The 24,279-nt window shown below is 40.9% G+C and overlaps 1 protein-coding gene and 1 long non-coding RNA gene across 4 annotated transcripts in view; both read left to right on the top strand.

Annotated features, from left to right (window-relative positions):
- LOC134289653 (uncharacterized) overlaps positions 1 to 17,027 on the top strand; it is a 34,171-nt gene extending 17,144 nt beyond the window's left edge. Inside the window, exon 3 of the long non-coding RNA XR_009998597.1 lies at positions 34 to 17,027. This is a non-coding gene — a long non-coding RNA (uncharacterized LOC134289653). The remainder of the gene's footprint in view (positions 1 to 33) is intronic.
- LOC109429483 (uncharacterized) overlaps positions 1 to 24,279 on the top strand; it is a 79,479-nt gene that overhangs the window by 34,166 nt on the left and 21,034 nt on the right. For all 3 annotated transcript variants that reach the window (XM_062855841.1, XM_029868328.2, XM_062855842.1), the window contains exon 2: positions 20,619 to 21,171. In XM_062855841.1, coding sequence (XP_062711825.1) covers positions 20,619 to 21,171 — 553 coding nt within the window. The remainder of the gene's footprint in view (positions 1 to 20,618; positions 21,172 to 24,279) is intronic.

Below are 24,279 nucleotides of genomic sequence, written 5' to 3'. Positions count from 1 at the left end.
TGCCTTCAGAAGTTCCATCAAGGGTTCCTGCAGGAATTCCTTCTGGGATTTCTCCAAATATTTCTGCAAGGATCCCTCCTGGAATTCTTTCAGGGGTTTCTCCAAGAATTCCTTCAGGGGTTATACCAGTAGTTCCTTTAATAATTTCAACAGGAGTTCCTTCAAGAATTCCTCCAGGATGTTTTTCAGAAACTTGTTCTGGAATTCCTTCTGAAATTCCTTCGGGGATTCCTCTTGGAATATCTTCGGAATGCCTCGTGGAGATTTTCCAAAGATTCTACCAGGAGTTCCTTTAAGGATTTCTCGAGGTGCTGCTTCAGGTATTCCTACAGAAGTTCCTCCAAGGATTAATTTAGGAGTTCCTTTGAGGATTTCCTCGGAGTGCAGTGGTTCTTTCAGTGATTGCTCCAGAAGTTTCTCCAGGAATTTGTCCAGGATATCCTTTCAAGAATCGCCCCAATAGTTCCATTAGGGATCTCCCCAGTAGTTCAGTAGTTCATCCAGGATGATTTAGGGATGCCCTCAGGAGTTTTATCAGAGATTCTTTCAGAAGTTCCCTCAGGTATTCCGACAGAAGCTTCTTCAAGTGTTCGTCTAAAATTACAATAAGGGATTCATGCAGGGGCTTCTTCAAAGAGCTCTCCAAAAGTTCCTTCAGGGATCTCTCCAAGATAACCATCACAGATTTTTCCTGGAAGATTCAAGGAAGCTTCCAGAAGTCCCAGGGATTCCTGCAAAAGCTTTTTCAGGGATTCCTACAGAAGCTCCTTCAGGGATTAGTCCAGGAGTTCCTTCTAAAATAGCTCCAGGAGTTTTTTTTTTTCAGGGATATCTTCAGAAGTTCCTTTAGAGATTCTTCCAGCAATTGAACCTTGAAGTTCTTCGGGGATTTTTTCCAGAAGGATTCAGGAACCCATCAAGGATTTCTCCAGCAGTTCCTTCCGGAATTCCTGCAGGGGTTACTTCAAGGATTCTTCTAAGTCTAAGAGTACTTTTAAGGATTTCTCTAGGAATATAATCCGGCATATCTCTAGGATTTCCTTGTTGGATCAAGGTCCCATAGACTGCCTACGAGAATTCCTCCAGGATTTCTTTCAGGGAATTCTCCAGGATTTCCTTCTGGACTTACGTCTGAAATTCTTTGTAGGATTGCTACTGGAAATCCTTCGGGGATTCCTTCTGGGAATTCTTCAGAATTCCATCTAGAATTCCTTTTCTTTCTGAAATTGCTTCTAGAAATTCTTCGAAAATTCCTCCTGGAAATTCTTCGGGAATTGCTCTTGGAACTCTTTCGAGGATACCTCCTGGAAATCCTTCTGAAATTCCTCCTGAACATCTCTCGGAGTTCCCTCCTTGAAATTGTTTGGAGATTTCTCCTGGAATTCCTTCGGGGATACCTCCTGGAAATCTTTAGGGGATTTATTCAGGAATGCCTTCGGAGATTCAACATGGAAAACCTATGGGAATTCCTCCTGGAAATCCATCGGAGATTACTCTTGGAAATTCTTAATAGATTCGTCCTGAAAATCCTTCGGGGAGTCCTCCTGGAGTTCCTTCGAGGATTTCTTTTGGTAATCCCTCGGGGATTCCTCCTGGAAATCCCTCAGGGATTACCCCTTCTTCTTCTTCTTGGCGTAACGTCCTCATTGGGACAAAGCCTGCTTCTCAGCTTAGTGTTCTATGAGCACTTCCACAGTTATTAACTGAGAGCTTCCTCTGCCAATGACCATTTTGCATGTGTATATCGTGTGGCAGGCACGAAGATACTCTATGCCCAAGGAAGTCAAGGAAATTTCCTTTACGAAAAGATCCTGGACCAACCGGGAATCGAACCCGTCACCCTCAGCATGGTCATGCTGAATACCCGTGCGTTTACCGCCTCGGCTATATGGGCCCCTGGAAATCCTTAATAGATTTGTCCTGGAAATCCTTCGGGGGTTTCTCCTGGAAACTCTTCGGAGATTCCACCGGGAAACCCTCCAAAAATTTTGCCTGGATTTTCAAGATTCCTCCTAGAATTTCTTCGGGAATTTCTTCTGGAAATCCTCCTAAAATTCTTTCAAGGGTTCCTCCTTGAATTCCTTCGGGATTTTTTTCTGTAATTTATTCGGAAATTCCTCCTGGAAATCCTTCGAGGATTCCTCCTGGAGTTTCTTCGGGGGTTCCTTTCGGTAATCCCTCGGGGATTCCTCCTGGAAATCCCTTGGGGATAACTCTTGGAAATTCTTCATAGATTCTCCTGGAAATCCTTCGCGGATTCCTCCTGGTTATTCTTCTAGAATTTCTCCTGAAAATCGTTCGGAACCTCCTCCTGGAAATCCTTCCGAGACTCTTCCTGCAAAGCCTTCGAGAATTCCTCCTGGAATTCCTCCGGGAATTTCTCCTGGTATTCCGTCGGGAATTCCTCCTTGAATTCCTTCGGGAATCCCTCCTGAAATTCCTTCGGGAATAGCTCCTGGAATTCCTTCGGGAATCCCTCTTGGAATTCCTTCTGGAACACCTTCTGGAATTTCGTGAGGATTCAGTCTGTAAATCCTTCGGGGATTCATCAAGGTAATCCTTCTGGAATTCCTCCTGGTAAACCTTCGAGGATTCCTCCTAATAATCCTTCTCTCGACAAGGAATCTTCCTAATCATGCCGCACACATGCTCACTGTTTACTTTTTGCGCCGACATCTAGCCGTGTTCGTTTTGCGCCGAACAACAAACTACCGGCAATGACCCTTCCGAATCTAGCCGCTGGCGCTCACATGCTCACTGTTTGCTTTTTGCATTGAACAACAAACTTCCGGCAAGAAATCTTCCGAATCTAGTATGGATAAATCGATTTTTCATACATTTTGATCGGGGACTTGGACTTGAAATGTGACATTTCAAATGTCCAAAACGCGGTGGGCAGAACAAAGTATGTCGAGGACTGCTAGTTTCCCTTTAAGTTTTGACATAATTTGATCATTTTTTTCACAAAGTCGGAAAATTTTGCAGAACTTAACCAAAATTTGAAAAACACTTTTGGATTGACATGATTTTAAACCGTTTTGGAATTGTCTATTTCTAAAAATTCTTTTCTCAAAATTATCTAAAGTACTTGTATTATTGTTGTATTATTGTATTGAAAAATTTAAATCGATTGTGCTTTTATGAAACACAGTTATCTTTATGAAGAACTTGTGTATTCGAATGTTCAACCCTGAGGGGCCACCCTATGATTTCAACTCAGAAATGGCAAACGCAAAGTTTTTTCATCATAAAAAGTGCTACCATCCTAGGTTTGCACCAAATGCACCTAGGATGGTAGAGATGATTTACGTAAACACTGCTGTTGGAAAAGAACTTACACAATCAAGTGTGTCATTGTCTTCAGAAGAAACCTAGCTAAGGCTGAGTCTGTCCACAAATTCTACCTCATATTCGCCTGAGTCTGCATCTTTCCTTTGATTTAATAGTGTGGTTTAGTGAAATGCATCATTGTTATGTAATTCCAGTCGATCGAAAAAACTACCAGGTTTCAGAAAGATCAAATTTTGTAAGAAGACACGGACACACGTTTAGTACTTCAAGTGAGCTATCAGCTCTTTGAAGGAAGCGCCATACTAGACAACGGGCTATCATGCAACGCCCAGTGGCACAGCCGAAAATTTTTCCTGACAGCTGCGACGGGAATCGAACCCGCGCCCCTAGCACGATGCGACTAAATGCTTGGTGACCTAGCCGCACGACCACGAAGCCACACAAACGATAAAGCATGTCAGCTTTGAAGTCTGTGCTAGGGAATCACGACTTTATGCAAGAGATTCGTGTCCGTTCTCTCAAAAAAACCTTGCAGAACTTTGTAATCATCGCGACACATGCCTGACGCATTCTAATACGCATACGACTACCACTGGGGACAAAAATAACCGCAACCCCCACGAAAATCCCTCCAAAAGCCACACATGATGTTACGGTGGGACCTTACGTGGTGGCACCGTTGGCATTTACACCTTCCATCACGCGACCATGTGCTCGTATGGCCTCCGGTACCGTGCGGTCAGTTGCCGCAACCATCACGGAACCATGTGGCTGTTGTTGCCGCACATCATGGGCCCCTTATTTGCACATGAGGTGGTCTTATTACACCTTGCCGCAGGGCTTGTTTACGACAGAAACAACAACAAAAACAACAACATCGTCGCGGTTGCTAATTCGATTAGGGATTTGCATCCAGGCAGCGCAGGATTGCTTCTTGGAGAAAATGCCAAACCCGCGTGGGACAACTGCCAGAGTGTTCATCGATGATGACGCAAGGAACCCAACGCAGGATTTGTAGTCGGGTGAATCTATTTTTAGTGTTGGCTTTTGCGAACAAAGAAAACATGTACAAGTTTCCTAGTAATTTTGAGACATCGGTTTAGGCATTAGAACTTGTAGGGGAAGATAAAGGTCCCATTAGACGTGCCAAATATTTGGCCAAACAAGCCCAGCAAATGACCAACACAACGTGAATCATAGCAACCTTGGATAAATGTTGGACTTCAATGGCACATATTCGGCGAATCATGGCAACCTTGGATTGATGTCGACTTGCAATGACAAATATTTGTCCATGTGTAATGGGGCTTAAAGGTGACTGTTTGTCATTATGCCAAATATTTGCCATTGAAGTCCGACATTTATCCAAGGTTACTATGAATCACGTTATGTTGGTCATTTGTTGGGCTTGCTTGGCCAAATATTTGTCAAGTCTGATGGGACCTTAACAAGCTATTGACTATTTATTATTGAACAGGATTGCATCACATCAAAATTCAAAATCAGACGCATACCATTCAACCAATCAACCTCAAACGGAAGGAATCTGCCTCATGAATATACAAAGTACCGGGTGTCCCCATTCTAACATTTTACTCTGTACTTCAATGGCGCGCGAAAACGAGGCGTCAAGCAAAGCCTACTTCATGGAAAGAGGACGTTATGATGATCCTGTCTGTCTGCAACAAGCCTGAAAGGTTCATGCTGTTAATATCCAGTCGGTATCAGCTCCCCATGGCGATGGATGAATCCCCATCGGGTGGTTCATACCTACTTGAGTTGATACATGCAGTCGTGCGTTGGGAAGATTTGCATACCCTCTCCTTCCTTTCTCAATGACTTTGGCGCTTGCCATGTGCTCGGGTGGCCACATGTTCGAAGCCTCTGCCTTGCGGCGTGTGCTCTCATTGTGGACGTATGCTGTCAGTTTCACACTTCTGGGGGAAGCTTTAAGTTGGGTAGGTACCTTGTAGCAGGCTGTCCACCCACGTTCAAATGTTCGCTGCAGACTTTCTGGCATTGCTTTGCATAGGGTTGAGCATTCTTCCAATGCCAATGACAGTACATACTATCAATGAATGTTGGGTTGTTGTTACCTCAAAGAAAGCTTATCGTTACATGTCGTGGTTGACAGCATTTCATCGCCCCCGCAAAAATTGGAGTGGGGTGCCTGTACCAATGATGGCACTACCTAAGGGAAACTATTTGTACAAAAATAACGAGAAGACCAACCAATGCCATCAATATGAATATAAATAATAGCTTAGTTTCCATACTTTACAGGAAAAATATAGAAACGGAGCCAAAACTACTTTTAGTATTTATTACAGCGTGTACCAATGATAGGAACCCTGTACTAGTTATGGTTACATTTATTAACTTCGGTTCCTTTTCGCACCATTTGCATGCATTCCTAATGGGGAATGCCATAACTGGTACACTATGGCGAAAAAGGGAGCAAGTAAGTCGAAATTTTAAGGAAAATGATTTATGTCTACCATAATTTGAGCAAAATGTGGAGTTTAAATGAGTGCAACCATCTTTTGTGAACGTGATCTGCTGTTCATAATTGTTTTCTTGTTGAATTACATCGGTAAAGGGTGAACATCAACTATGGCGAATAATTGGTACTATTTCCATAATTGGCATCAATAATGTTAGCAAGAATTTGTCTGCGCCTCTAAATTCTTTCGATCATAATCCGGCCAAACGACCCTTTCGGCCTAATGGCGTTCGACCAAAAGGAATTCGGCCAAATGGTCGGGCACCAATACTAATAACTTGTTTAACTAGTTGATTTTCTCTGAAATATTTTGTCTTCAATGATTTATAAAAACCATATGCATCTGAACTGGCGCAAATTGTGTGACCTCGGCGTGGAACTCAAATGGCTTGGTGTGGTTTTTGTCATTCGAGCAATCGACTCGCGGTCATCTGTTATAAGACCAATAATTTTTTGACCGATCAGAAATTCAGGTACCGTCAAAATGGTATTGCTGGATAAACGCGTCTTAACAGCTTCGACTATTATATTGGGCATTTAGTTCATCAGTAGACTATCGCACAAGTTTTCACAAGTGCGAAAACTTAAATCAAAGTGCGCGCGATTGCTTCAAATCAACTCTGTTTGTTCAGAGCACTTATTCAGCATATAGCGAAGAAATAGTGCGCCGAAGACATCAACTCGATGTAATCGCGCACTTTTATTTACGTTTTCGCCACTGAATCAAAATTCAACCATCGCGGAACAGTAATAATAATGTCGCAACCTGTATTTGTTTCGACAATCCACCAAATGCGACAAATGAAGACTTATTGCGCAGTCCAGTAGCGAACGTAATGCGCAATATATGAGTTTTCAATATTTTTTTTCATTGTTATTTACGTCTATTAACTAATGCTAATTTTACACTTATGTAGTTTTCAATAACAAAGTAACAATTCTTTATCACACAAACGAATCTAACCTCAAAATAACTGACAACTATCAGGTCGTTTTGACAGATGTAACATGAGCATGAAAAAGACGGCAACAAGGTCGATAAAGTAGAATAATAGAAGTAATATATATGATCCGTCTTTTTCGCGCATGCGTGTGGTCTGTCAAAACATTTTCATGGCTACCCAGGTAATCAATAAGCAGTTGAAATGTGCCTTTACAGCAGGTCATTAAATGAATATTAGCCGTATATGCGCCTTAAGTGCTGCTTAAATGCAGGTTTTGGCCCAATATACGGCTGATTAAATGCTTATCCCTTAGACTATCAAAAATTGAAACGAAAATATGTGTAGAATTACACACTTCCACTCTTGCTGCCTTTTCTATCTTCTTTTCATATTTATTTTCTTCACTCTACGCTTCAAAAAGAAGTAATTGATGCGATTTCGGATGGGCTGAAAGGGCTGAAAGTATTATTTGGCTTGAACTCCCAAATGATCGTGCATTTGAAATGCAGCGGAACAGCTGTTACATTTTCAGTAGCAGTTCAGTTGCTAATTTAGGACAGTTTAGCAGTTGAACTGCTATGATAGAGCAGTAAACAAGTGGAATGTCGATATAATGTTGAAATATAGCTTGTTTAATGCTTATTGGTTACCTGGGTAGCTTTGTTGTTGTAATGAAGAATTAGGGGATTCACTAAACAGCGTAAACTGATTAAACTGATTGAACGTCGCAATCACCAAGGCAATCTTTGATTATTTCTTTCACAGTTCCATGAAACATTTCAATAATTAGATATTTATGGCTAACTCTGCCGTTCTTCTGTAAAGTGACGTAAGCGACATTGACAATTTTGATAAATGTTTGGTTATTATTCATCAAACTCTTGATCGTCCGTTATGTGTTCTTTTATAGATGCTAGATTACCACTAGATCTTGCATCCTAATTTAGCAGACATGCCACAGTGTTAAAATTTCATAAGATATATACCAAAAGACGTCGACATTTGGAATGGCGCATACGCCACTTTGTAGAAGAACGGCAGTAACGCAGTTATTTAATCTGTCTAGTGAATACCCCTAATGATTCTAAAAATGATTCTAAACTCGTAAAAATGCGTCTAAACCTTATGTTCGCCTAATCTAGCCTACGGGGCTATTGTTCAATGCGAGAGTAAACAATTTATCATGTAAACAATATGTAAACTATGGTTTAGTTTTTTGCTTCGCAACAAGATTAGGGGCTATGCACAAATTACATCACGTTTTTAAGGGGGAGGGTTGGTTTTCCATAACGTGACGACCCATACAAAAAATTTGTAGGTCTCATGCAAAAAGTGTGACATAGGAGGGAGGGAGGGTTGAAAATGGTCGATTTTTGCGTGACATAATTTGTGTATCACCCCTTACAGTGCCGATTCGTTCGTTGGGGCTCGCTACATGGGCTATCTCGATGGTTGAATGTTCCCTGGTTGGGGCAAAATCCAACTAAAAAGCATTGCCAATGTTAAATTCGATGTCAAAACGAGTTTGACGTCTGACCGCCATCGCATCGCACCTTCTATATACAGAATGTTTGTGCAAGTATCCCGGGTAGAGGCAAAGTATAAACCAAGTACAAAATAATAACAAGTTTTGCCATCATATCTCATTTTATCATTCTCATGTTCGAATGAGTGTAATCAGTTTCGTACCTTTTAATTCCGCCCTATGTTGCTTATCCTTTGACAGATACGCGTATTTCGACAACCACTTGTAATCTTCCTCAGTGTCAATTATCCACTGTATCCAGTGTATCCAGTGGATAACTGACACTGAGGAAGATTACAAGTGGTATTCGAAATACGCGTATCTGTCAAAGGATAAGCAACATAGGGCGGAATTAAAAGGTACGAAACTGATTACACTCATTCGAAGAGGCAAGAGGGTATTCTGCTTAGAGGGTCCGAAAAGTCGGTACAAGATTCTCATGTTGTTTATGATTAACACTAAATAACTCGTCAAGAACAAAAAATGTTATCATTCCAAAATTTGTTATTTCTGAGTTATTATAGAATAACAATAAATAACTGAATAATAAAAAAATATGCAATCATATCAAAATAAGTTCTTATGACTATCCCGAATACAATAACATCCCAATGGCATATTTTTCAATCATAACTTATTTTGTTATTGATGAGCTATTTTGTTTTTTTTTTTTGTTTTGTCAGAGATAACATGAGAAGATCAAATTCAAATAGAATATTGACTTAAAACAAATTTTGTTATTGGTTTGTTGGGAATAAGAGCTGAAAGTAATAATAAGATCAAACCAAGGACAAAATATTTCTGAACCTCAAATACACTTTTTCCAATCATAAGAACAAAATTTACAATTATTATGATCTTTGTAGGAATACCGTATTACCCCGCTAATACGACACCGACTGTTGTCGAATAACCGGGGTAAACTTTCAATTCGACAAACTGGTCACCCTACACCACCATGCTCATTGAAATTTTGTAACTCTATTTTTGTTTTTGTTTTGATTTCCGGATTTGTTATAAAACATAATTTCATCAAATAGTGCGGTGGCGCGAATGAAAAGCTCGTTCTTTCTACGATTCTTGCCATCCTCAGTTCATTCCGGTTGGCCTCCAGGCGGTTTGGGTGTTGAATAGCACCAACTCAGCACTTCCGAAATTTGCGGCTGCAAGAGGAATTGCTGCGGGTGCGAGTATAAGCGCAATATCAAACTGTTTTGCATTTACAGTGTAAATCGTTGTGACATTTGAACACTTTTTAATTCGACATGTGTCGAATAAGCGGGATACGAATTAAAAAATGTCGTATTAAAACGTGTCGAACCAGCGGGGTAAGACGGTAGCTTATTTTGTACTTACTTTGTTCTCAATAGGTCGTTAATAACTTATTCAGTTATTCTACATTTAAAAATATTTTGTCCTTGGTTAGTTATTATTGAGTTATTTTCCGATACAAAGTCAGTTGTTATTTTTGTTCTTTTAGCTCTTGTTCCCAACAAACCAATAACAAATTTTGCCATTCAGCTATTCATTTTTAATGGCAAAATTTGATCTTTTGTCACTTTCGTCTGCCCGGGATATAAGTTTTTTTATCTGTATTAACGAGATTTTTAGCCCTGGGCTAGTTCATCTCGGGACCCACGCTTTACTTCCCTTCCGAAGGAAGAACTCACATTTTGCGAGTTTGTCGGGAGTGGGATTCGATCCCAGGTCCTCGGCGTGATAGTCAAGTGTTCTAACCATCACACCAGGTCCGCTCCACCCGGGATATGAGTGTTTCGTCACTTGCGTGTGTCTCGATTATTTCGATCAGTTGTCAGTTGTCCCAACGAATGACCCAACCAGCGAATCCAGGTTGTATTGTACTATGTCACAACAACCTTCTCCATTTCGCGGTTGCACCATTGATGATCCATCTCAAACCAATGCAATGTAGACTCGCAACGCAATGGCATTTCAAACCGCTTCCGATTCCAGTCCTGCTCCTGACGTGGACATCATATTTACGTAATTCACGTCAAAACGGTCTCTGTTTACAACACATCGCCTCCTCTGCTGGCTAGGAGGCGGCCCCACTTTCCCCACCATCATCAACTGGAGCAAGTGGCGTGGTATAATACCCGCCATCTCTCACCCCATGCACACCCATGACACCCCGGCGGTGTCTTTACTACTATTATTATTTATTATGATGCGCCGCCGTCGTGCGCCCATTCCCACTCCACCAGTCAGTGCAGTGTGGAAAAAGGGCAGCCGAACCGAGCCGGCCGCGTGCTCGAGAAAAACGTGTACCTCGATGCTTGATCGAGCGCTTTGCATCTCGCACCGCCGCCTCCTGCTTGGGGCGAACCCACACCCCACCACGCGAGGACCATGGTGGTGATCCTACCGGAGAACACGCTGCATGGCTTCCATCCAAATCGTCTATTTACTTCTGTGAGAGCCGAGCTTTCCCGCATCTAGAGCTCAGTTCAGTGTAGCCGAACGAGAGAGCACCCGCCATGAAAGCTCAAGTAGGCGGTCGGTGGGTGGCAACGTGCCACACTTTTTTCTCAGAGTAGCCCCCCATTCCACCCGGTCGTCGCCGAAGGTTGGCTTGGCCTTGGAGGGAGAGAGTGGATGGAGAGAGCAGGCGTTGAGAGGGGAGCACATGGAGCTTGTTTTATTTACTGTTTGTTTCTATACCATCGCCTTCCAAGTGGCGGCGGTGGGGTTTGGGGGCCGCGTTATCCAAAAGGACAACACTCATGGGCGATTCACGTGGAGTGGCTTCTTTGACCGAACCCCGAATGATGGGCGGTGGGGGTGTTGTTGCGCGCCTTCGGTGTGGTGGAATTATGACGCGCAGAGGCGGTGGGTGGGAGGATTTGTGCACTTCGTCAGGGCCTGGTCGGTCGGTCCGGTGCTATGTTTGTCAACATTCTGCTGAGTGCTGCCGTTTGCGGAAAAGATGTTTCGGGCAGTATTATTGCGAGGCGATTGCTTGCGGCTCTGCGCTACGTATATGTAGGCGTTAAGTCTGATTATGTAGATGACGTTCATTCGAATTCTTCGGAACTGCGAACGACTAAAATATAATAAGGAGAACTAATGAGATATTGCCACACGAAAAGAACAACAAAATTTGCTGGTAATTTTCTGTTATCTTTTCATGAAATGGCATCATAGGTTTTCCTTTCAGAGGGTGTAGAGGATTTCTAGAACCTTAATATTTATTTTACTCTTTCAAGATATCTATACAATTTTTTTTATTTCCTAACTTTTATGATATGAGAAGATTATCATCCACCTACGATATAGTATATATTGAGATACATATATTAGAAGGCAAAACAAATGATGACCAACGTATTCTGCGTAGAGCATATAACGATATAACACAAAATGTCTTTGTATAGTTTCGATTCTATCTCACACAGTATTTCCACATACGGATTGCCAAGAGTTTTCGCTACAGTTTTGACCGCCTTTTATGAACAAGAAAAATTCAGGCCAAACATTTCAATAGGTCCTATCTGCATTTGAGAGGCTCTCTTTGTTCACTTTTTGTTTCAATTATTGCAATGTAATGGTACACTTTTCAACTATTTTTGCAGTACAAATCAGAAGACGATTCTAGCGTAACATGTGAAATGGGCCTAAAGGCTTTTTGTAAACAAACATGTTTCGGTCGCTGTAGGGCTCATCTTGATCCACCCACGCACATCAACACGCTTATCAGAAATAGTAATCTTCGGGCTATCTGTTAAGTGTATTGTTGTCCGTGGGTAGATCAAGTTGAGTCCTACTGCGACCGAAACATGTTTGTTTACAAAAAGCCTTTAGGCTCTTTTCTTATGTTACGCTAGGATTGTTTTGGCCGTCGTTCAATGCTAGGAGACAATCATAATACAAATAAACAGCTGAGATATTAACGAAAGAGAGGGAAACCAAAGAGAGGCTCTCTTCTGCAGATAGGACCTTTAGACATGTTTGGCCTGAATTAAAGTGCATTTTACTCAGCATTGCTATTTAATATCTAAGGACTATTCATTAAAGAAAGTGGACACCTGTTTTTCAATAGAAAATATTTATTTTCGAACAAATTAAAAAGTTTGTTTTTTATTAATGACAATCAACATACATGTGGCCGAGTTCACGTGAGTTTGAACATTTACTTCGCATTTCTGAAGAACGCTCGGACTTTCCTCTTGATACCTCCCATTAGATTCTGCACAACTTTCTCCGTAACCTTTCGTTGTGCCGCAGACAAAATTTACTTGTAGCAATCAACAGAGCTTGCTTCTCTTCCATCTTTCTTGAGATGCCGCTTGATAATTGTCCAGTATCATTTCATAGGACGCAGTTAAGGGAAGTTTGAGGGATTTTGCCATTTTTCGATGAAATCGACTTTTTCCGTCTTGAGCATCTCTAGTGTAGAAGAAGCGTAATAAGCGGATGCCAGATCCGGCCAAAACAATGGAGGATCCGTATGTTTTTGGTAGATGGGTAGAAGTCGTTTTTTGATGCATTTCTCTCTGTTATTTTCATCGTTAATTGTTCCCGTTGTGAAATATTAAGAACTCTTTGAGCCGGAAGAACTATTGGATTGCCGTATTAAAATTTTTTCCCAATTTTTTCGGTTCTGACGTACCCTACATCATCCGGCACAACTGTCCCCTGCTCAGCTTTGAAAAATTACAGTCACGGAAGTGTACTAGTATGCAAATTCTCGAAACGATAACTTTTTGGAACACCATTTGTGCAGAATTTAAAGCTAGTCGCTAAGCTAATCCGACCCATCGCTCGAAATTTCTCGCTTTTTTCCGTTTTCTTTGAGTGTATTGCCAAAGTGAACAATGTTTTTACACATTGAGCAAAAATTTAAAATTTTTTGTTTAGTTTTAACTCTAAACTATTGGTGAACAGATGTCCACTTTCTTTAATGAACAGTCCTTACATTGATAGCTTGTTGGCTACAAAGTTGCTTCACTCGAACGCCAAGCGTATGGTACAGCACTATCTTCGTCGGTCTTGGGCGACGTTTCTCTAGATTCCCCGAACGAGTAGTGATCTAATTACTTACTTTCAGTCCTGGACACCCACGGGCGGAATTGAAAGATCTCCATCCTGGGCGATTGCCAGCCATCGCCTTGACCTGTGGCTAGGTCAAATTTCTGTCGACTTCCTTGATTCCGTTGTTGAGGCTGTGCCGCTATGAGCCTCTGGGTCTGCCTCTGCTGCGATTTCTTTCTGGGTTCCAGTCGTAACGCTTGCTTGCAGATTTCGTTTTCCTGCGTAGAGTGAGGACGACCCACCTCCACTTTCGCTCCCGAATATCTGTCGCTATCGGCTTTTGATGACATCGACGATGAAGCTCCACGTTAGAGATCCAATTGTTGGGCCACCATTATATACCGCAGGCATCTATTGATGAAGACCTGCAGCCGTTGAGTGTTCCACTGATACACACCAGGTTTCACTGGCGTATAACAGCACAGATTTCACGTTCGAGTTGAAAATTCGGATTTTGGTGCGTCGACTGTTCTGGTAGTTTTTCCATATATTTCTTAAACTCGCAAAAGCAGCCGTCGCCTTCTTGATCCGTGCACCTATGTCGATCTTGATGCCGCCATCGACCGCCATTTGGCTACCAAGATATTGGAAGCTTTCAACATTCTCCAGTGATTGCCCAGTTACCGTTAAGCTGGAAGGGTTGACCGTTTTAACATCCAACGATTTGATCTTGTTGATGTTGATGGTAAGACCTGCCGCTGAGGAGCGATTGGCAAGATCATCGAGCTTGCTCTGCATATCAGAGCGCCGTTGAGCTAGGAGAGCAACGTCATCAGACAGTTCGAAGCCATTTAGGTACTCCATGGTAACGGGCTGCCACAGCAATCCACGATTTGGTTCACGGTCAATCGCACCTACCAGGATCTCGTCGATTACGATGAGGAACAGTAGCGGTGATAGTATACATACATCCTTGCCTCACTCCAGCAACGACCCGGATGGGATCGGACAAAACACCGTTGTGCAGTACTCGAAAATGCTCTGTACTGTGCTTCAATTAGGCCGATGATTTTCTCAGGGACACCCTTGCGCCTGAGGGCTTCCCACATGTTTCCGTGATTGAGACGGTCGGAAGCTTTTTCGTAATCAATGAACACCAGGTAGAGAGACTCATGGAATTCATTGATTTGCTTCAGAATGATACGGAGCGTGACAATATGGTCCACACAGGATTGTTCGGCACGGAATCCTGCTTACTGCCGTCGGAGAGTTGCGTTAATCTTCTCCTGTATCCGGTTAAGGATCACTTTGCAAAGGAATTTGAGAACGATACACAGCAACATGATGCCTAGGGCAGTTCAGACTTTTAACATGTCAAAAATCCAAAGCTCCAATATGTTCGTTACAATCCTTGGTGTAAAACTAGAGTCCTGACAAATTTTCAGCCATTTCGGTGGTGATTTAATGGTGGCCCAAGAGCAAAATAGGTTTATATGGGAATTACTATGGAGAAGTTTCGAAAAAGGTTCTCCGCGCTGTAGAGCATTACCACATGGACGAAGTCATAGGGTCAAAGCCAAATTGAGTTCTTCAGATCTCAATGATGAATGTTGCCGAAGACCGGAACTTATTTCGGCAATCGTGGAAAAAGTTATTAAACAAATTCTCACTCGCATACGCATCTTTATACACGATGTCCTGCAAGATGTGCAAGAAGGTAACACGCATACTATGATTGCGTGTCAAGCATATCGATCGAACTGTGGTCTTCTGTTCAAGCATGCATGAGTGAATATTAATTAATAACTTCTGTCTCGTGATTCGAAACGAGTGGCGGTCATCGGCAACATTCATCATTAAAATCTGAAGAATTCAATTTGATTTTGACCCAACGCCTTCATCCATGTGGTAATGTTCTACAGCGCGGAGAACCTTTTTCGAAAATTCTCCATAGTAATTCCCATATAAACCTATTTTGCTCTTGGGCCACCATTAAATCACCACCGAAACGGCTGAAAATTTGACAGGACTCTAGTTTTGCACCAAGGATTGTAATGAACATATAGGAGCTTTGAATTTTTAACGTGTTTAAAATCTGAACTGCCCTAATGATGCCCCGCCAATTATCGCAGTCAGGTCACCCTTTTTGGGTACCTTTACTAAGACGCCTTGCATCCATTCGGCCAGAAATGTCGCGGTTTCCCATATGTTGCAGAATAATTGATGCAGTAGTTGTGCGGATACTACGGGGTGAGCTTTGAGCATCTCAGCTGATATGCGATCGACCCCTGAGGCTCTGTTCGATTTCATGCTACGGATGGCTGTTTCTATCTGACACGGGCAGTGTGTGGATTTTTATCGCGAACCACTGAATGGTCCATGCTCAGCAAGTGATACATTCGCGAATGTAACATTTCATGAACCAACATGCTCGGGAACGCTCCCCGAAATGCTGTTCATTCTCTTGCCCGGTTCGATACGAGAGCGCAATCAAGAGAGAAGATGCTCGATGACGCTAATGAAAGCGATGCATTCGGTAAGAATATTTTATTGCCATAATTCTTTTTTTATTGTGACTACACAACCTGCAACGTCATGAATACAGTTAAATTAAATAGTATTTCACGTTTTTAAAGCGAAAACACATTAAATACTTATGGAAATAACGATTATTCACAGTTGCCCCAAGCCAACGATGAGCGATCATCGGTAAGTGTTACACTTAGCGATGCCCGCTCATCGCCGCAGCTTGTTTATCCTCTTTGTGTTCCTTCGTGAACCATGCGACTCAACGAGAGAACATACACCGCTTGGTAATTGAAACAGAACCAACAGAAGGGAAGAAAAACTGCCGAGTGGTTCACTGATCACTTTTTCGTCCAAACACTGGACACGGGGTAATGCGTCGAACCCTTGGCGGATCATGCTGAGGTGTTGATGGCGTGGCCTACACTTGAAAAAGGTTTCCAAAGTGCTCGAGCCAGCGTTTTAAAATGATCAGCCGGGTCCAGACGAGTCTTTCACGGGCATCGTAGCATTCATCTTAATCCCACTAAGGTGACGTGAGACATCGTAGAGGAGACGGATGTCGCCTGTGTTTGCGGCTTATAATGACTCCTTAGAACTCCTTATAAATGCCTGACGTTATTGCTTGAGTAATTTCTAATAGATTTTTTTGGGTACAAACCGTAATGATTTCCTTTTAGAAATGCACCTCGGCAAATTTGGGTAGAACCTTCTGGAAGTATTTCTAAGGATACCCTGGAAAAGTATCCTGCAAATCCCTGATCATTCCTAACTCAAATTTTAACAAATATCTTTAAAAGAATGGTTGGTAAAACTTCTGGAATGATCTATGGCTGAACGCACGTGGAAGTTCATAAAATGCAGGATTTTGTTTTGAAAATATTTGTTAATAGAAATAATAATATTATATGCGAATCCTTAAAAAAAATAACTATAGAATTTTCGAACAGATTTTGGAATCAAATATGTCAAGGATTTTTTCAAGAATGTTAACAATAAAAATGTTAGGGACATGTCAGGCATATTTTTTTTTCTTATACAAAAAAAAAAGCTTGTTCTCATAGAGTGCATCGAAAAATCTCAAATTTTGACTGTTTGTCAAATCTTTCATGAAGTTAGAACCGTTCCGGTAAAACAATTTTTTTTTAGACAACTAATTTTTGAACTGTCATATCTTGGAAACCAGTTAACCAATCTTGCACCGACTTTTCGAACCCTCTAAGCAGAATACCCTCTATGAATGAGTGTAATCAGTTTCGTACCTTTTAATTCCGCCCTATGTTGCTTATCCTTTGACAGATACGCGTGGATAACTGACACTGAGGAAGATTACAAGTGGTAGTCGAAATACGCGTATCTGTCAAAGGATAAGCAACATAGGGCGGAATTAAAAGGTACGAAACTGATTACACTCATTCATACAGTTAACCAAATTGAATGAAATTTTTAACGTTTATCAATAATTTAGATAGTGCCGAATTTCGCTCCAAATCGCATTCGGAGTTGGTAGCACCATCTCATATTGCGACATTTGCACCCATTTAGACTCGGCCGAAATTCATTATCATCACAGTCGAATTTCGCACACGACTTCGCAGCGGCTGGCATACACAAGTTCCGTTGAGTTCATCTCAGGGGCGTCGGATACACAACAGGTAAACAAAATCAGTTTGATTAGTGTGAAATGTCGCTGGGAAATGATGATTCAGTGGATTCTTAAATTATCACAGTAGTCTAAACATCAACAAGAAACCCAATATATAATGAAACTTTCTAGGTGTGTAGACCGACTAGATCAGCCACTTTGCATACTTAGTTTCTTGAAGTTCTATATTGACTTTTTTTTGAAAAAGGGGTTTGCTTTTTCTTTTTTATCGTTTTTTTTTTCAAATGTGTTTAGAAAAAAAATACAAAAGTCTTGTGAGGGTGGTAACAACAAAATACGTCAAGTTTCAAGAAAAAAATATTGAAAAAAAAATTAATTGATATGCATTAAAAAAAATATTCAAAAAAAATTAAAGTTGATTTTAAAATAAAATTAAAGACGAAAACACCATTCTCTTTTTCGATGAAATATTTCTCAAGATAGGTAATTGTGTTCCCTACTAAACGCCGATATACCACAAGATAAAAACTTAAAAAAAAGTTTCTGAAAAAAACTTTTCCATGTCCAAATGAGTGCCTTTTGTTATTCAAAAACTAAACCAGAGAAGGTCATAATCATCCCAGATTATGCCTTGTCTTGCGAGCCGACCTGAAAGCCTCCGGTCCACCCGAACATCGTCTGTTCTAACTCGTTCTACATTGTTTCCCGAGCTTCGCTAGATCCGAGTTCCACCAAGGGGTTTCTCTTGAAGTCTTCACAGACCGCAGAGGGCAAGCTGCTTCAAAAGCGCTCATAATAAAAGTCTTAGTATCAACGGCATCATCTAACTCACTTGAAGTGTCAATGGATGGTGAGTATCCATGAAATTTGACCGCAACCAAATCAGTAAAGAGATCCCAGCTGGTTGACCGGAGATTCCTGAAACGCAGTTTGTGAAGTAACCTAGCAGAAACCATGAAGGTTGGGCGGTTGCCTATGTTAAGTAATCCAAGATCTTTACTTTTTAAGTATTCCAACAAACTGAAGTTAACAAGCACACAGACTCGAGGCATGACACGCGAGTTTGCCATTTCATTTTTACTGAAAGCAGCAAACACCGGGCTCACAAGCTTTCCTAGATATAAATACCCCTTATTAAAGTAAGGTTCTTGGATTAACGCCACTTGGGCTACACCATTTTGCATAAGTCTGCAAAGATTGATCGTTGCTGTTCTTTTATTCTTAAGATTGATTTGAGCTATCCTAACCGTATACCGAGTAAAGTTTCATAACAATCGGATAACATACTGTGTTATCTGATATCAAAAATAATAAACTAAATTTGTTCTCATTGTGGCTGAATAAGCAGGCAACATAACAAACATGATAATAATCAAGAATAACGATGATACCATTAAAATATCTCATTATGGTATCATCAAAGGCATCCTGATAACAACTTCTGTAAATCTATCAATTTTATCCAATTGAAAACTCATTTTGTTATCAGAAAGATATTTGCAACGGTTATTGATAACTAACTTCTGTTGTTGTTGTCGACGATGGTGCCCCCAGTTTGACAGGTAATGGTAACATGAATTACCAAGTTGATAACACAAAATTGTAAAATGAGTTCTTAAGCGAACACTAGTTATCAGTTTGTTATTGCTCAGTTATTGTACTTTGCTCGGGTAGCCACTATCCAATCTGGGCAAGATTAGACTATTTATAATCACAGCACAACAAAGAACAGCAATAATAAAACTAGATCTGTATCGATTGGAAAACGCCAAAGGCGAGGATACACAGAACACACTGTTACGGTTTTTTTACATCTGGATCACATAATTCGAAACCATGTAATAGGTGATCTAAACTAATTAACAACATCTTCATAAGTAATTCAGCCCTTAGCCTCAAATTTGAAACTAAAGAAGGGCAATTGATTGTCTCGGAGAAACATAAGGTCCACTGCGCTATTGCTGCGGTTAGCGCAGTAAGGACAAAATACTGTGGAGGGCGCCCTGGTACTCCACAGGCTCCGTTAGCGATTAGGTTTTTATTATAGACTAGCAATTAATTCCTAGTCACGGTAAGCATATAGCCGCATCACACCATGAATTAGGGGTCACCTGTTTAGTGGACTCTTACCACCATAACAGGCGGTCCGTAGTTGTTATTCTTAGCCAAACAACCGCTACCGACACTACACAGCTAATCTAGGCTGATCGAGAAAAGAAGTTAATATTGATAATCAACTTCATACGGGCTCGAACAGACGCTCAGGCCAAGGCTCTCTGGAATCAAAAGTAAAAAAAAAACCTCCCTCTTAAATAAAAACATTTGTTCGTTATGATTCAAAGTAATTTTTACAAGTGTAAATAAAAAAAAAATCTGAAAGATCACATAAAATTTACTGTTATATTGGTTGAAATTGTGGCCTTGACATCCAGCGTTTTCTCTTCGATAAAGTCGAATTCTGCAAGCTTATTTATTCTGGTATGTAGAAGTTTTACTGTTTAATTCATAGTTTCACAATTTTAAATTCACTTCAATTTCAATTTTCGAAGCTTATTTTCTCTACCCAAATGTGATGTGAAAGGTTTTTGTAAGATTTGAAAGAAGATGTTATATTATTATAGATAGTCTATGATTGAAAATAACGTTAATATTCCCGGTATAACAATTCCATGGTGATTTCAAACGTAAGATACGTATGTAAATTACAGAGAGGCGATGGAATATTTTCAGTTATTCAACTTTAGATTACAGAACCTCATTATCATCTGGCATGCATCTACCTATACACTGCTATGTGGTGTTGTAAGTACAACACAGTACCCCACTGTTAACTATACAGAGTTGTATACGACAATATGTGTAGTTGAGCCCTAGATGACGCGGCCACATTGGATCATAATCCGACTATAAACTGTACTGTATAAACACACCCAAGATTGCATGACATTGAAACTGGATTTTAATCACTTCTCCTCGCGCGCCGGGGCCACGCTGCTGACAAACAAACTAACAAGTACCGATTCTCCGATGTACTCACTCACGATAGCCTTCCATCGCGATGCATCACGCTGCCGGCTGTTACGCCCCACCACACCAATTACCACCACCGGTGCCACCTTCGGGGTGGGATTCAATTTCACATGCATGATGTTACACAACTAATCCTCTCGCCTCCAACCCGCCGACTAACGTGCATTTTTCTCTATCTCTCCGCACGGCGGATCTTTCCAGACGAACCCCTCGTAAACGGACATTCCACAGCACCACCGCTCGTTGTGATATCGACCAATAAATGCAGCCAGAAGCAGCACCATGCCGCCGCCGCCGCCGCCGTCTCGTCCCTCACGATTGATCTCTCGGTCAAAAGCAACGGCAGCTCGGGGATTATCGGACACCGCCTGTCCAGCACGCCGCCCTCGTCCGGATGTTCGTCGTCGTCCTCGACGCTGACCATCTCGCCGGTGGACGACTCGCAGTCGTCGCTGAATCTGAGCGGTGGCTCCACCAGCGGTTACATCACCAGCCACAGCGCCAACAGTTCCAGCTCGCTCAACCTGAGCAGCGGTTCCTCGCCGTTGCCCATCAACGGAAGCGTGATAGCGGCGACGTCGCATGGGTCCAACTCGTCCCCGCTGCCGCACGATCTCGTCATTGTAGGACAGTCGCAGCATCTGGGGGGGATCGGCGGGGGTCAACCGCACCACGGACTGACCAGCACGGCCACCCTGCTGAATCACATCCCGGCTGGTGGGCGGAGGCGGACCACCAGCTCCAACAGCAACGGGTAAGTTACGGCCGGAGGGGAACATGATGTTGGCGGAAGCGTTGGCGTACAAATTTGGGTATTCTGTTGGCTCCATTCTTGAATGATATTGTTATTAATGTTGTAGTGCTAGTGTCTATTGACGTTTTTAAATTGCGTAGAAAATTTGAAGGAAACTTTGAGTCTGATTAACCCTTCGTTGCCCAATTTCGAGCGGATTTGACGTAGTTCAAAGGATTTGGTATTGGGAGATATAGAAATAATAAAAAAAGATTTAGGTACTTTTTGTGATGAGTTCAGAACATGAAGTCTACAGTTGATACGGCGCAGTATTATAAGGTCCGTGGCCATAATGTCCCAGGAGTTTATGGTGCATTCTTTGGAGTATAACGTCCAAACATGCAGATATGTCACGAAGTCCAAGGAAAGTGTGGTGTCATGATAAACACACCCTATCTTACGGTAAAATCTCATGAAGAGGTTCTCTCAGCAGAAAGCAAAACCCTATAAGATCTCTACTGCAGGCGGTATAGAATATAAAGAATTGAATAAAGAGTCTCTAACTGTGATCGCATGAGTAACGTCGTGTTTCAATTTATAACAGAATAAACCTCTTCCATGGAATCCGTGGTTAACTGTTTCCTCAGTATCGATGGCCGGTTACTTCAGAAAGAAGGCACATAGTATATTATGACGCATCCGAACTTTTGGACGTTATTTCGGAAAAATAACGCAACTCAAGTCCGGGACAGTATGGCCTCGGACGTTGTGATCCGGCCCCAATTGTTACCGCTTGTTAGCAGATTCGGTCTCTTCGTTAAGTGCCGTCGACCCATTTCAAATTTCGCTTTCCAGTTTCTGTCGTTAGGTTTTAATGACATCAACGATGGAGCTCCACGTGACGATGATTTCCATATTCTGACTGAGGTCACCATGCACGAATTTTACACCACAGGCATCAATTGATGAAGACTTTTAACCGCTGAATGTTTTCTTCTGATGCACACCAGGTCAAATTCCACATTCGAATTTTGCTCCATTGACTAATCTGACTGTTTTTCCATTCAAAAAGTTACCCTGTTTTTCTTCTCTAACCAATAGGGGGATAATCTGCTCACCAGACACCTGAGTGGGTATTAGGGTGCCAATGAAAATCGAATTTTCGAATTTCAAAAACGGGTAGTGCTTAAAAGTTTCGTCTCCTCAAAAAAAGTCCCCATGCAAAATTTCAGCTCAATCGGACTTCGCTAAAGGGTGGCCCAAAGCGGTCAAAGTTTGGCTGTTTTGAAACACGAAAAATATCCCAAGGTAGGGATACATGAAAATTTCGAAATCGAAAATTTTTTTTTGATGGCAAATGCCTTAAAAGTGCATGAAACGTTGAGATCTGGTGTTATCTCAAAAAATTTTTTTTGGAAAAAAATTGACTTTTTGGACTTAGAAAATTTTTGAGTTGGGAGAGTGAAATGAATTTGAAATGGAGGATTTGAATTTAGTTGCTGAAATATTCATAGCAATAGTACTGGAACATGTCTTATATCATCGTTGGCAACTGCTAGCATATTATATATCATATATCGTTAGGGTGGTTCACTTATTTTGCATTACGGTGGTCCTGTTTTGGTAGAAAAATTTAAAAAATAAGATAATAGTAATGAAAAATCTCTTATATACCTGTAAGTCATTTTCAATGTTGAATATATATAATATTTCATTAGGGTGGCTCATTTATTTTTAATTAGGGTGGTTCTTTGAGATGGAAATTAAGAACAAAAAATATTTCCAGAAAATTTACCAGTCATATATTTGTATAGTTTAAAACCATGATGCTTTATTGGCATGTAACACTTTATTGGGATATTCCTAGACCAACATGTGGAAAGGGCGTAACAACCATTACGAATTTATGCTTCTCCTGTCCCTCCCGGGCGTGTCCTCAATTATTCATGAAGTCTTTTATTTTCTTTTTTAAATTTAGATTTTTTTTTTGGTGCTTCACTTTTTTTGCATAAGGGTGGTCCTTTTTGTAGAAAAATTCCGTTGGGGTTGTTTTTTTTTGGAAATTAAGATCAAAAAATACTTCTAGAAAATTCAACCAGGTAATATTTTTCGTATAGCTTCAAGCCATGATTTCCTGCAAATCTATCGGTGACTTATCTATAATGGGATATTCTCTAATTATTATCCCTTATTTCGTTCTATTTCATTAATCACGGCATCAATATAGTGATTAAAACCGATTTCTATCTACAGAATTAAATATTGTGGTACGGACTACCAAAAAGATTTATTGACTAGAGAGGTTCATCTTATTGTAAGATTTTGAAAAGTTTTGAGAGACTAAATTCGAAAATTCTAGTAAACATTTATTCAGCAGTTTCTATGAGGAAGAAGAGTTTAGTTTGAATAGTAAAACTGTTTGTTGAACCCCTAAGATGGGGAAGTTTTTCATTATGCGGTATTTGCAGATATAATTTACTTTTGCAATGGTCATGGCCAAGCATGCCCGTACTGAGCTGATGAAATTTATGCTCTTTTGATTTACACCACCAAAATTATCGATTTCATGCAATCTTCCTATCTTAACTGGTAGAAGGATGTTGAAAAAATTTAAATGTCTTTTCGAACTGTAAAAAAACCTCAACGCAGTTCCGCACGGAGCGTTAAAATTCACCCGAGTAAAGTTCTCTCCGTGTGCTCAGTGTGGTACTGCGGTGCGGTTTTTTGACAGTTTGAAAAGACATTTAAATCATTATTCTATCAGTTAAGATAGGAAGATTTTTTTAAATACGATGATTTCGGTGGTGTAAATCAATAGAGCATAATTTTCATACGCTCAGTGCGAACAAACCTGGTCGTAGTAAAAGGGACGTAACGAAAGAGTGGGAACGGTTTCGTGATATTTACTAAAATCATGCTGATAGGTTTTTGGTACATAACATCGAATATATGTTCCCAAATTACATCTGATTTTTTTTTTTTGAACTTTTATTTTCATTTCCTTTTTTGTTATTCCTCTGTGTAATATCAGTTTCCAATAAGAAGGATTCCGGAAGAGAGAGAGCACATAACACAGCGAAACAAAAATTAAATTTTGATCTGTCTCAAAAGCAAACTTATGTGTCTCTC

The sequence above is a fragment of the Aedes albopictus genome, chromosome 3, assembly GCF_035046485.1.
Source record: "Aedes albopictus strain Foshan chromosome 3, AalbF5, whole genome shotgun sequence".
Lineage (NCBI taxonomy): Eukaryota > Metazoa > Arthropoda > Insecta > Diptera > Culicidae > Aedes > Aedes albopictus.
The sequence above is the reverse complement of the archived record's forward strand: the minus strand, read 5'-3'. Positions and strand labels throughout refer to the sequence as shown.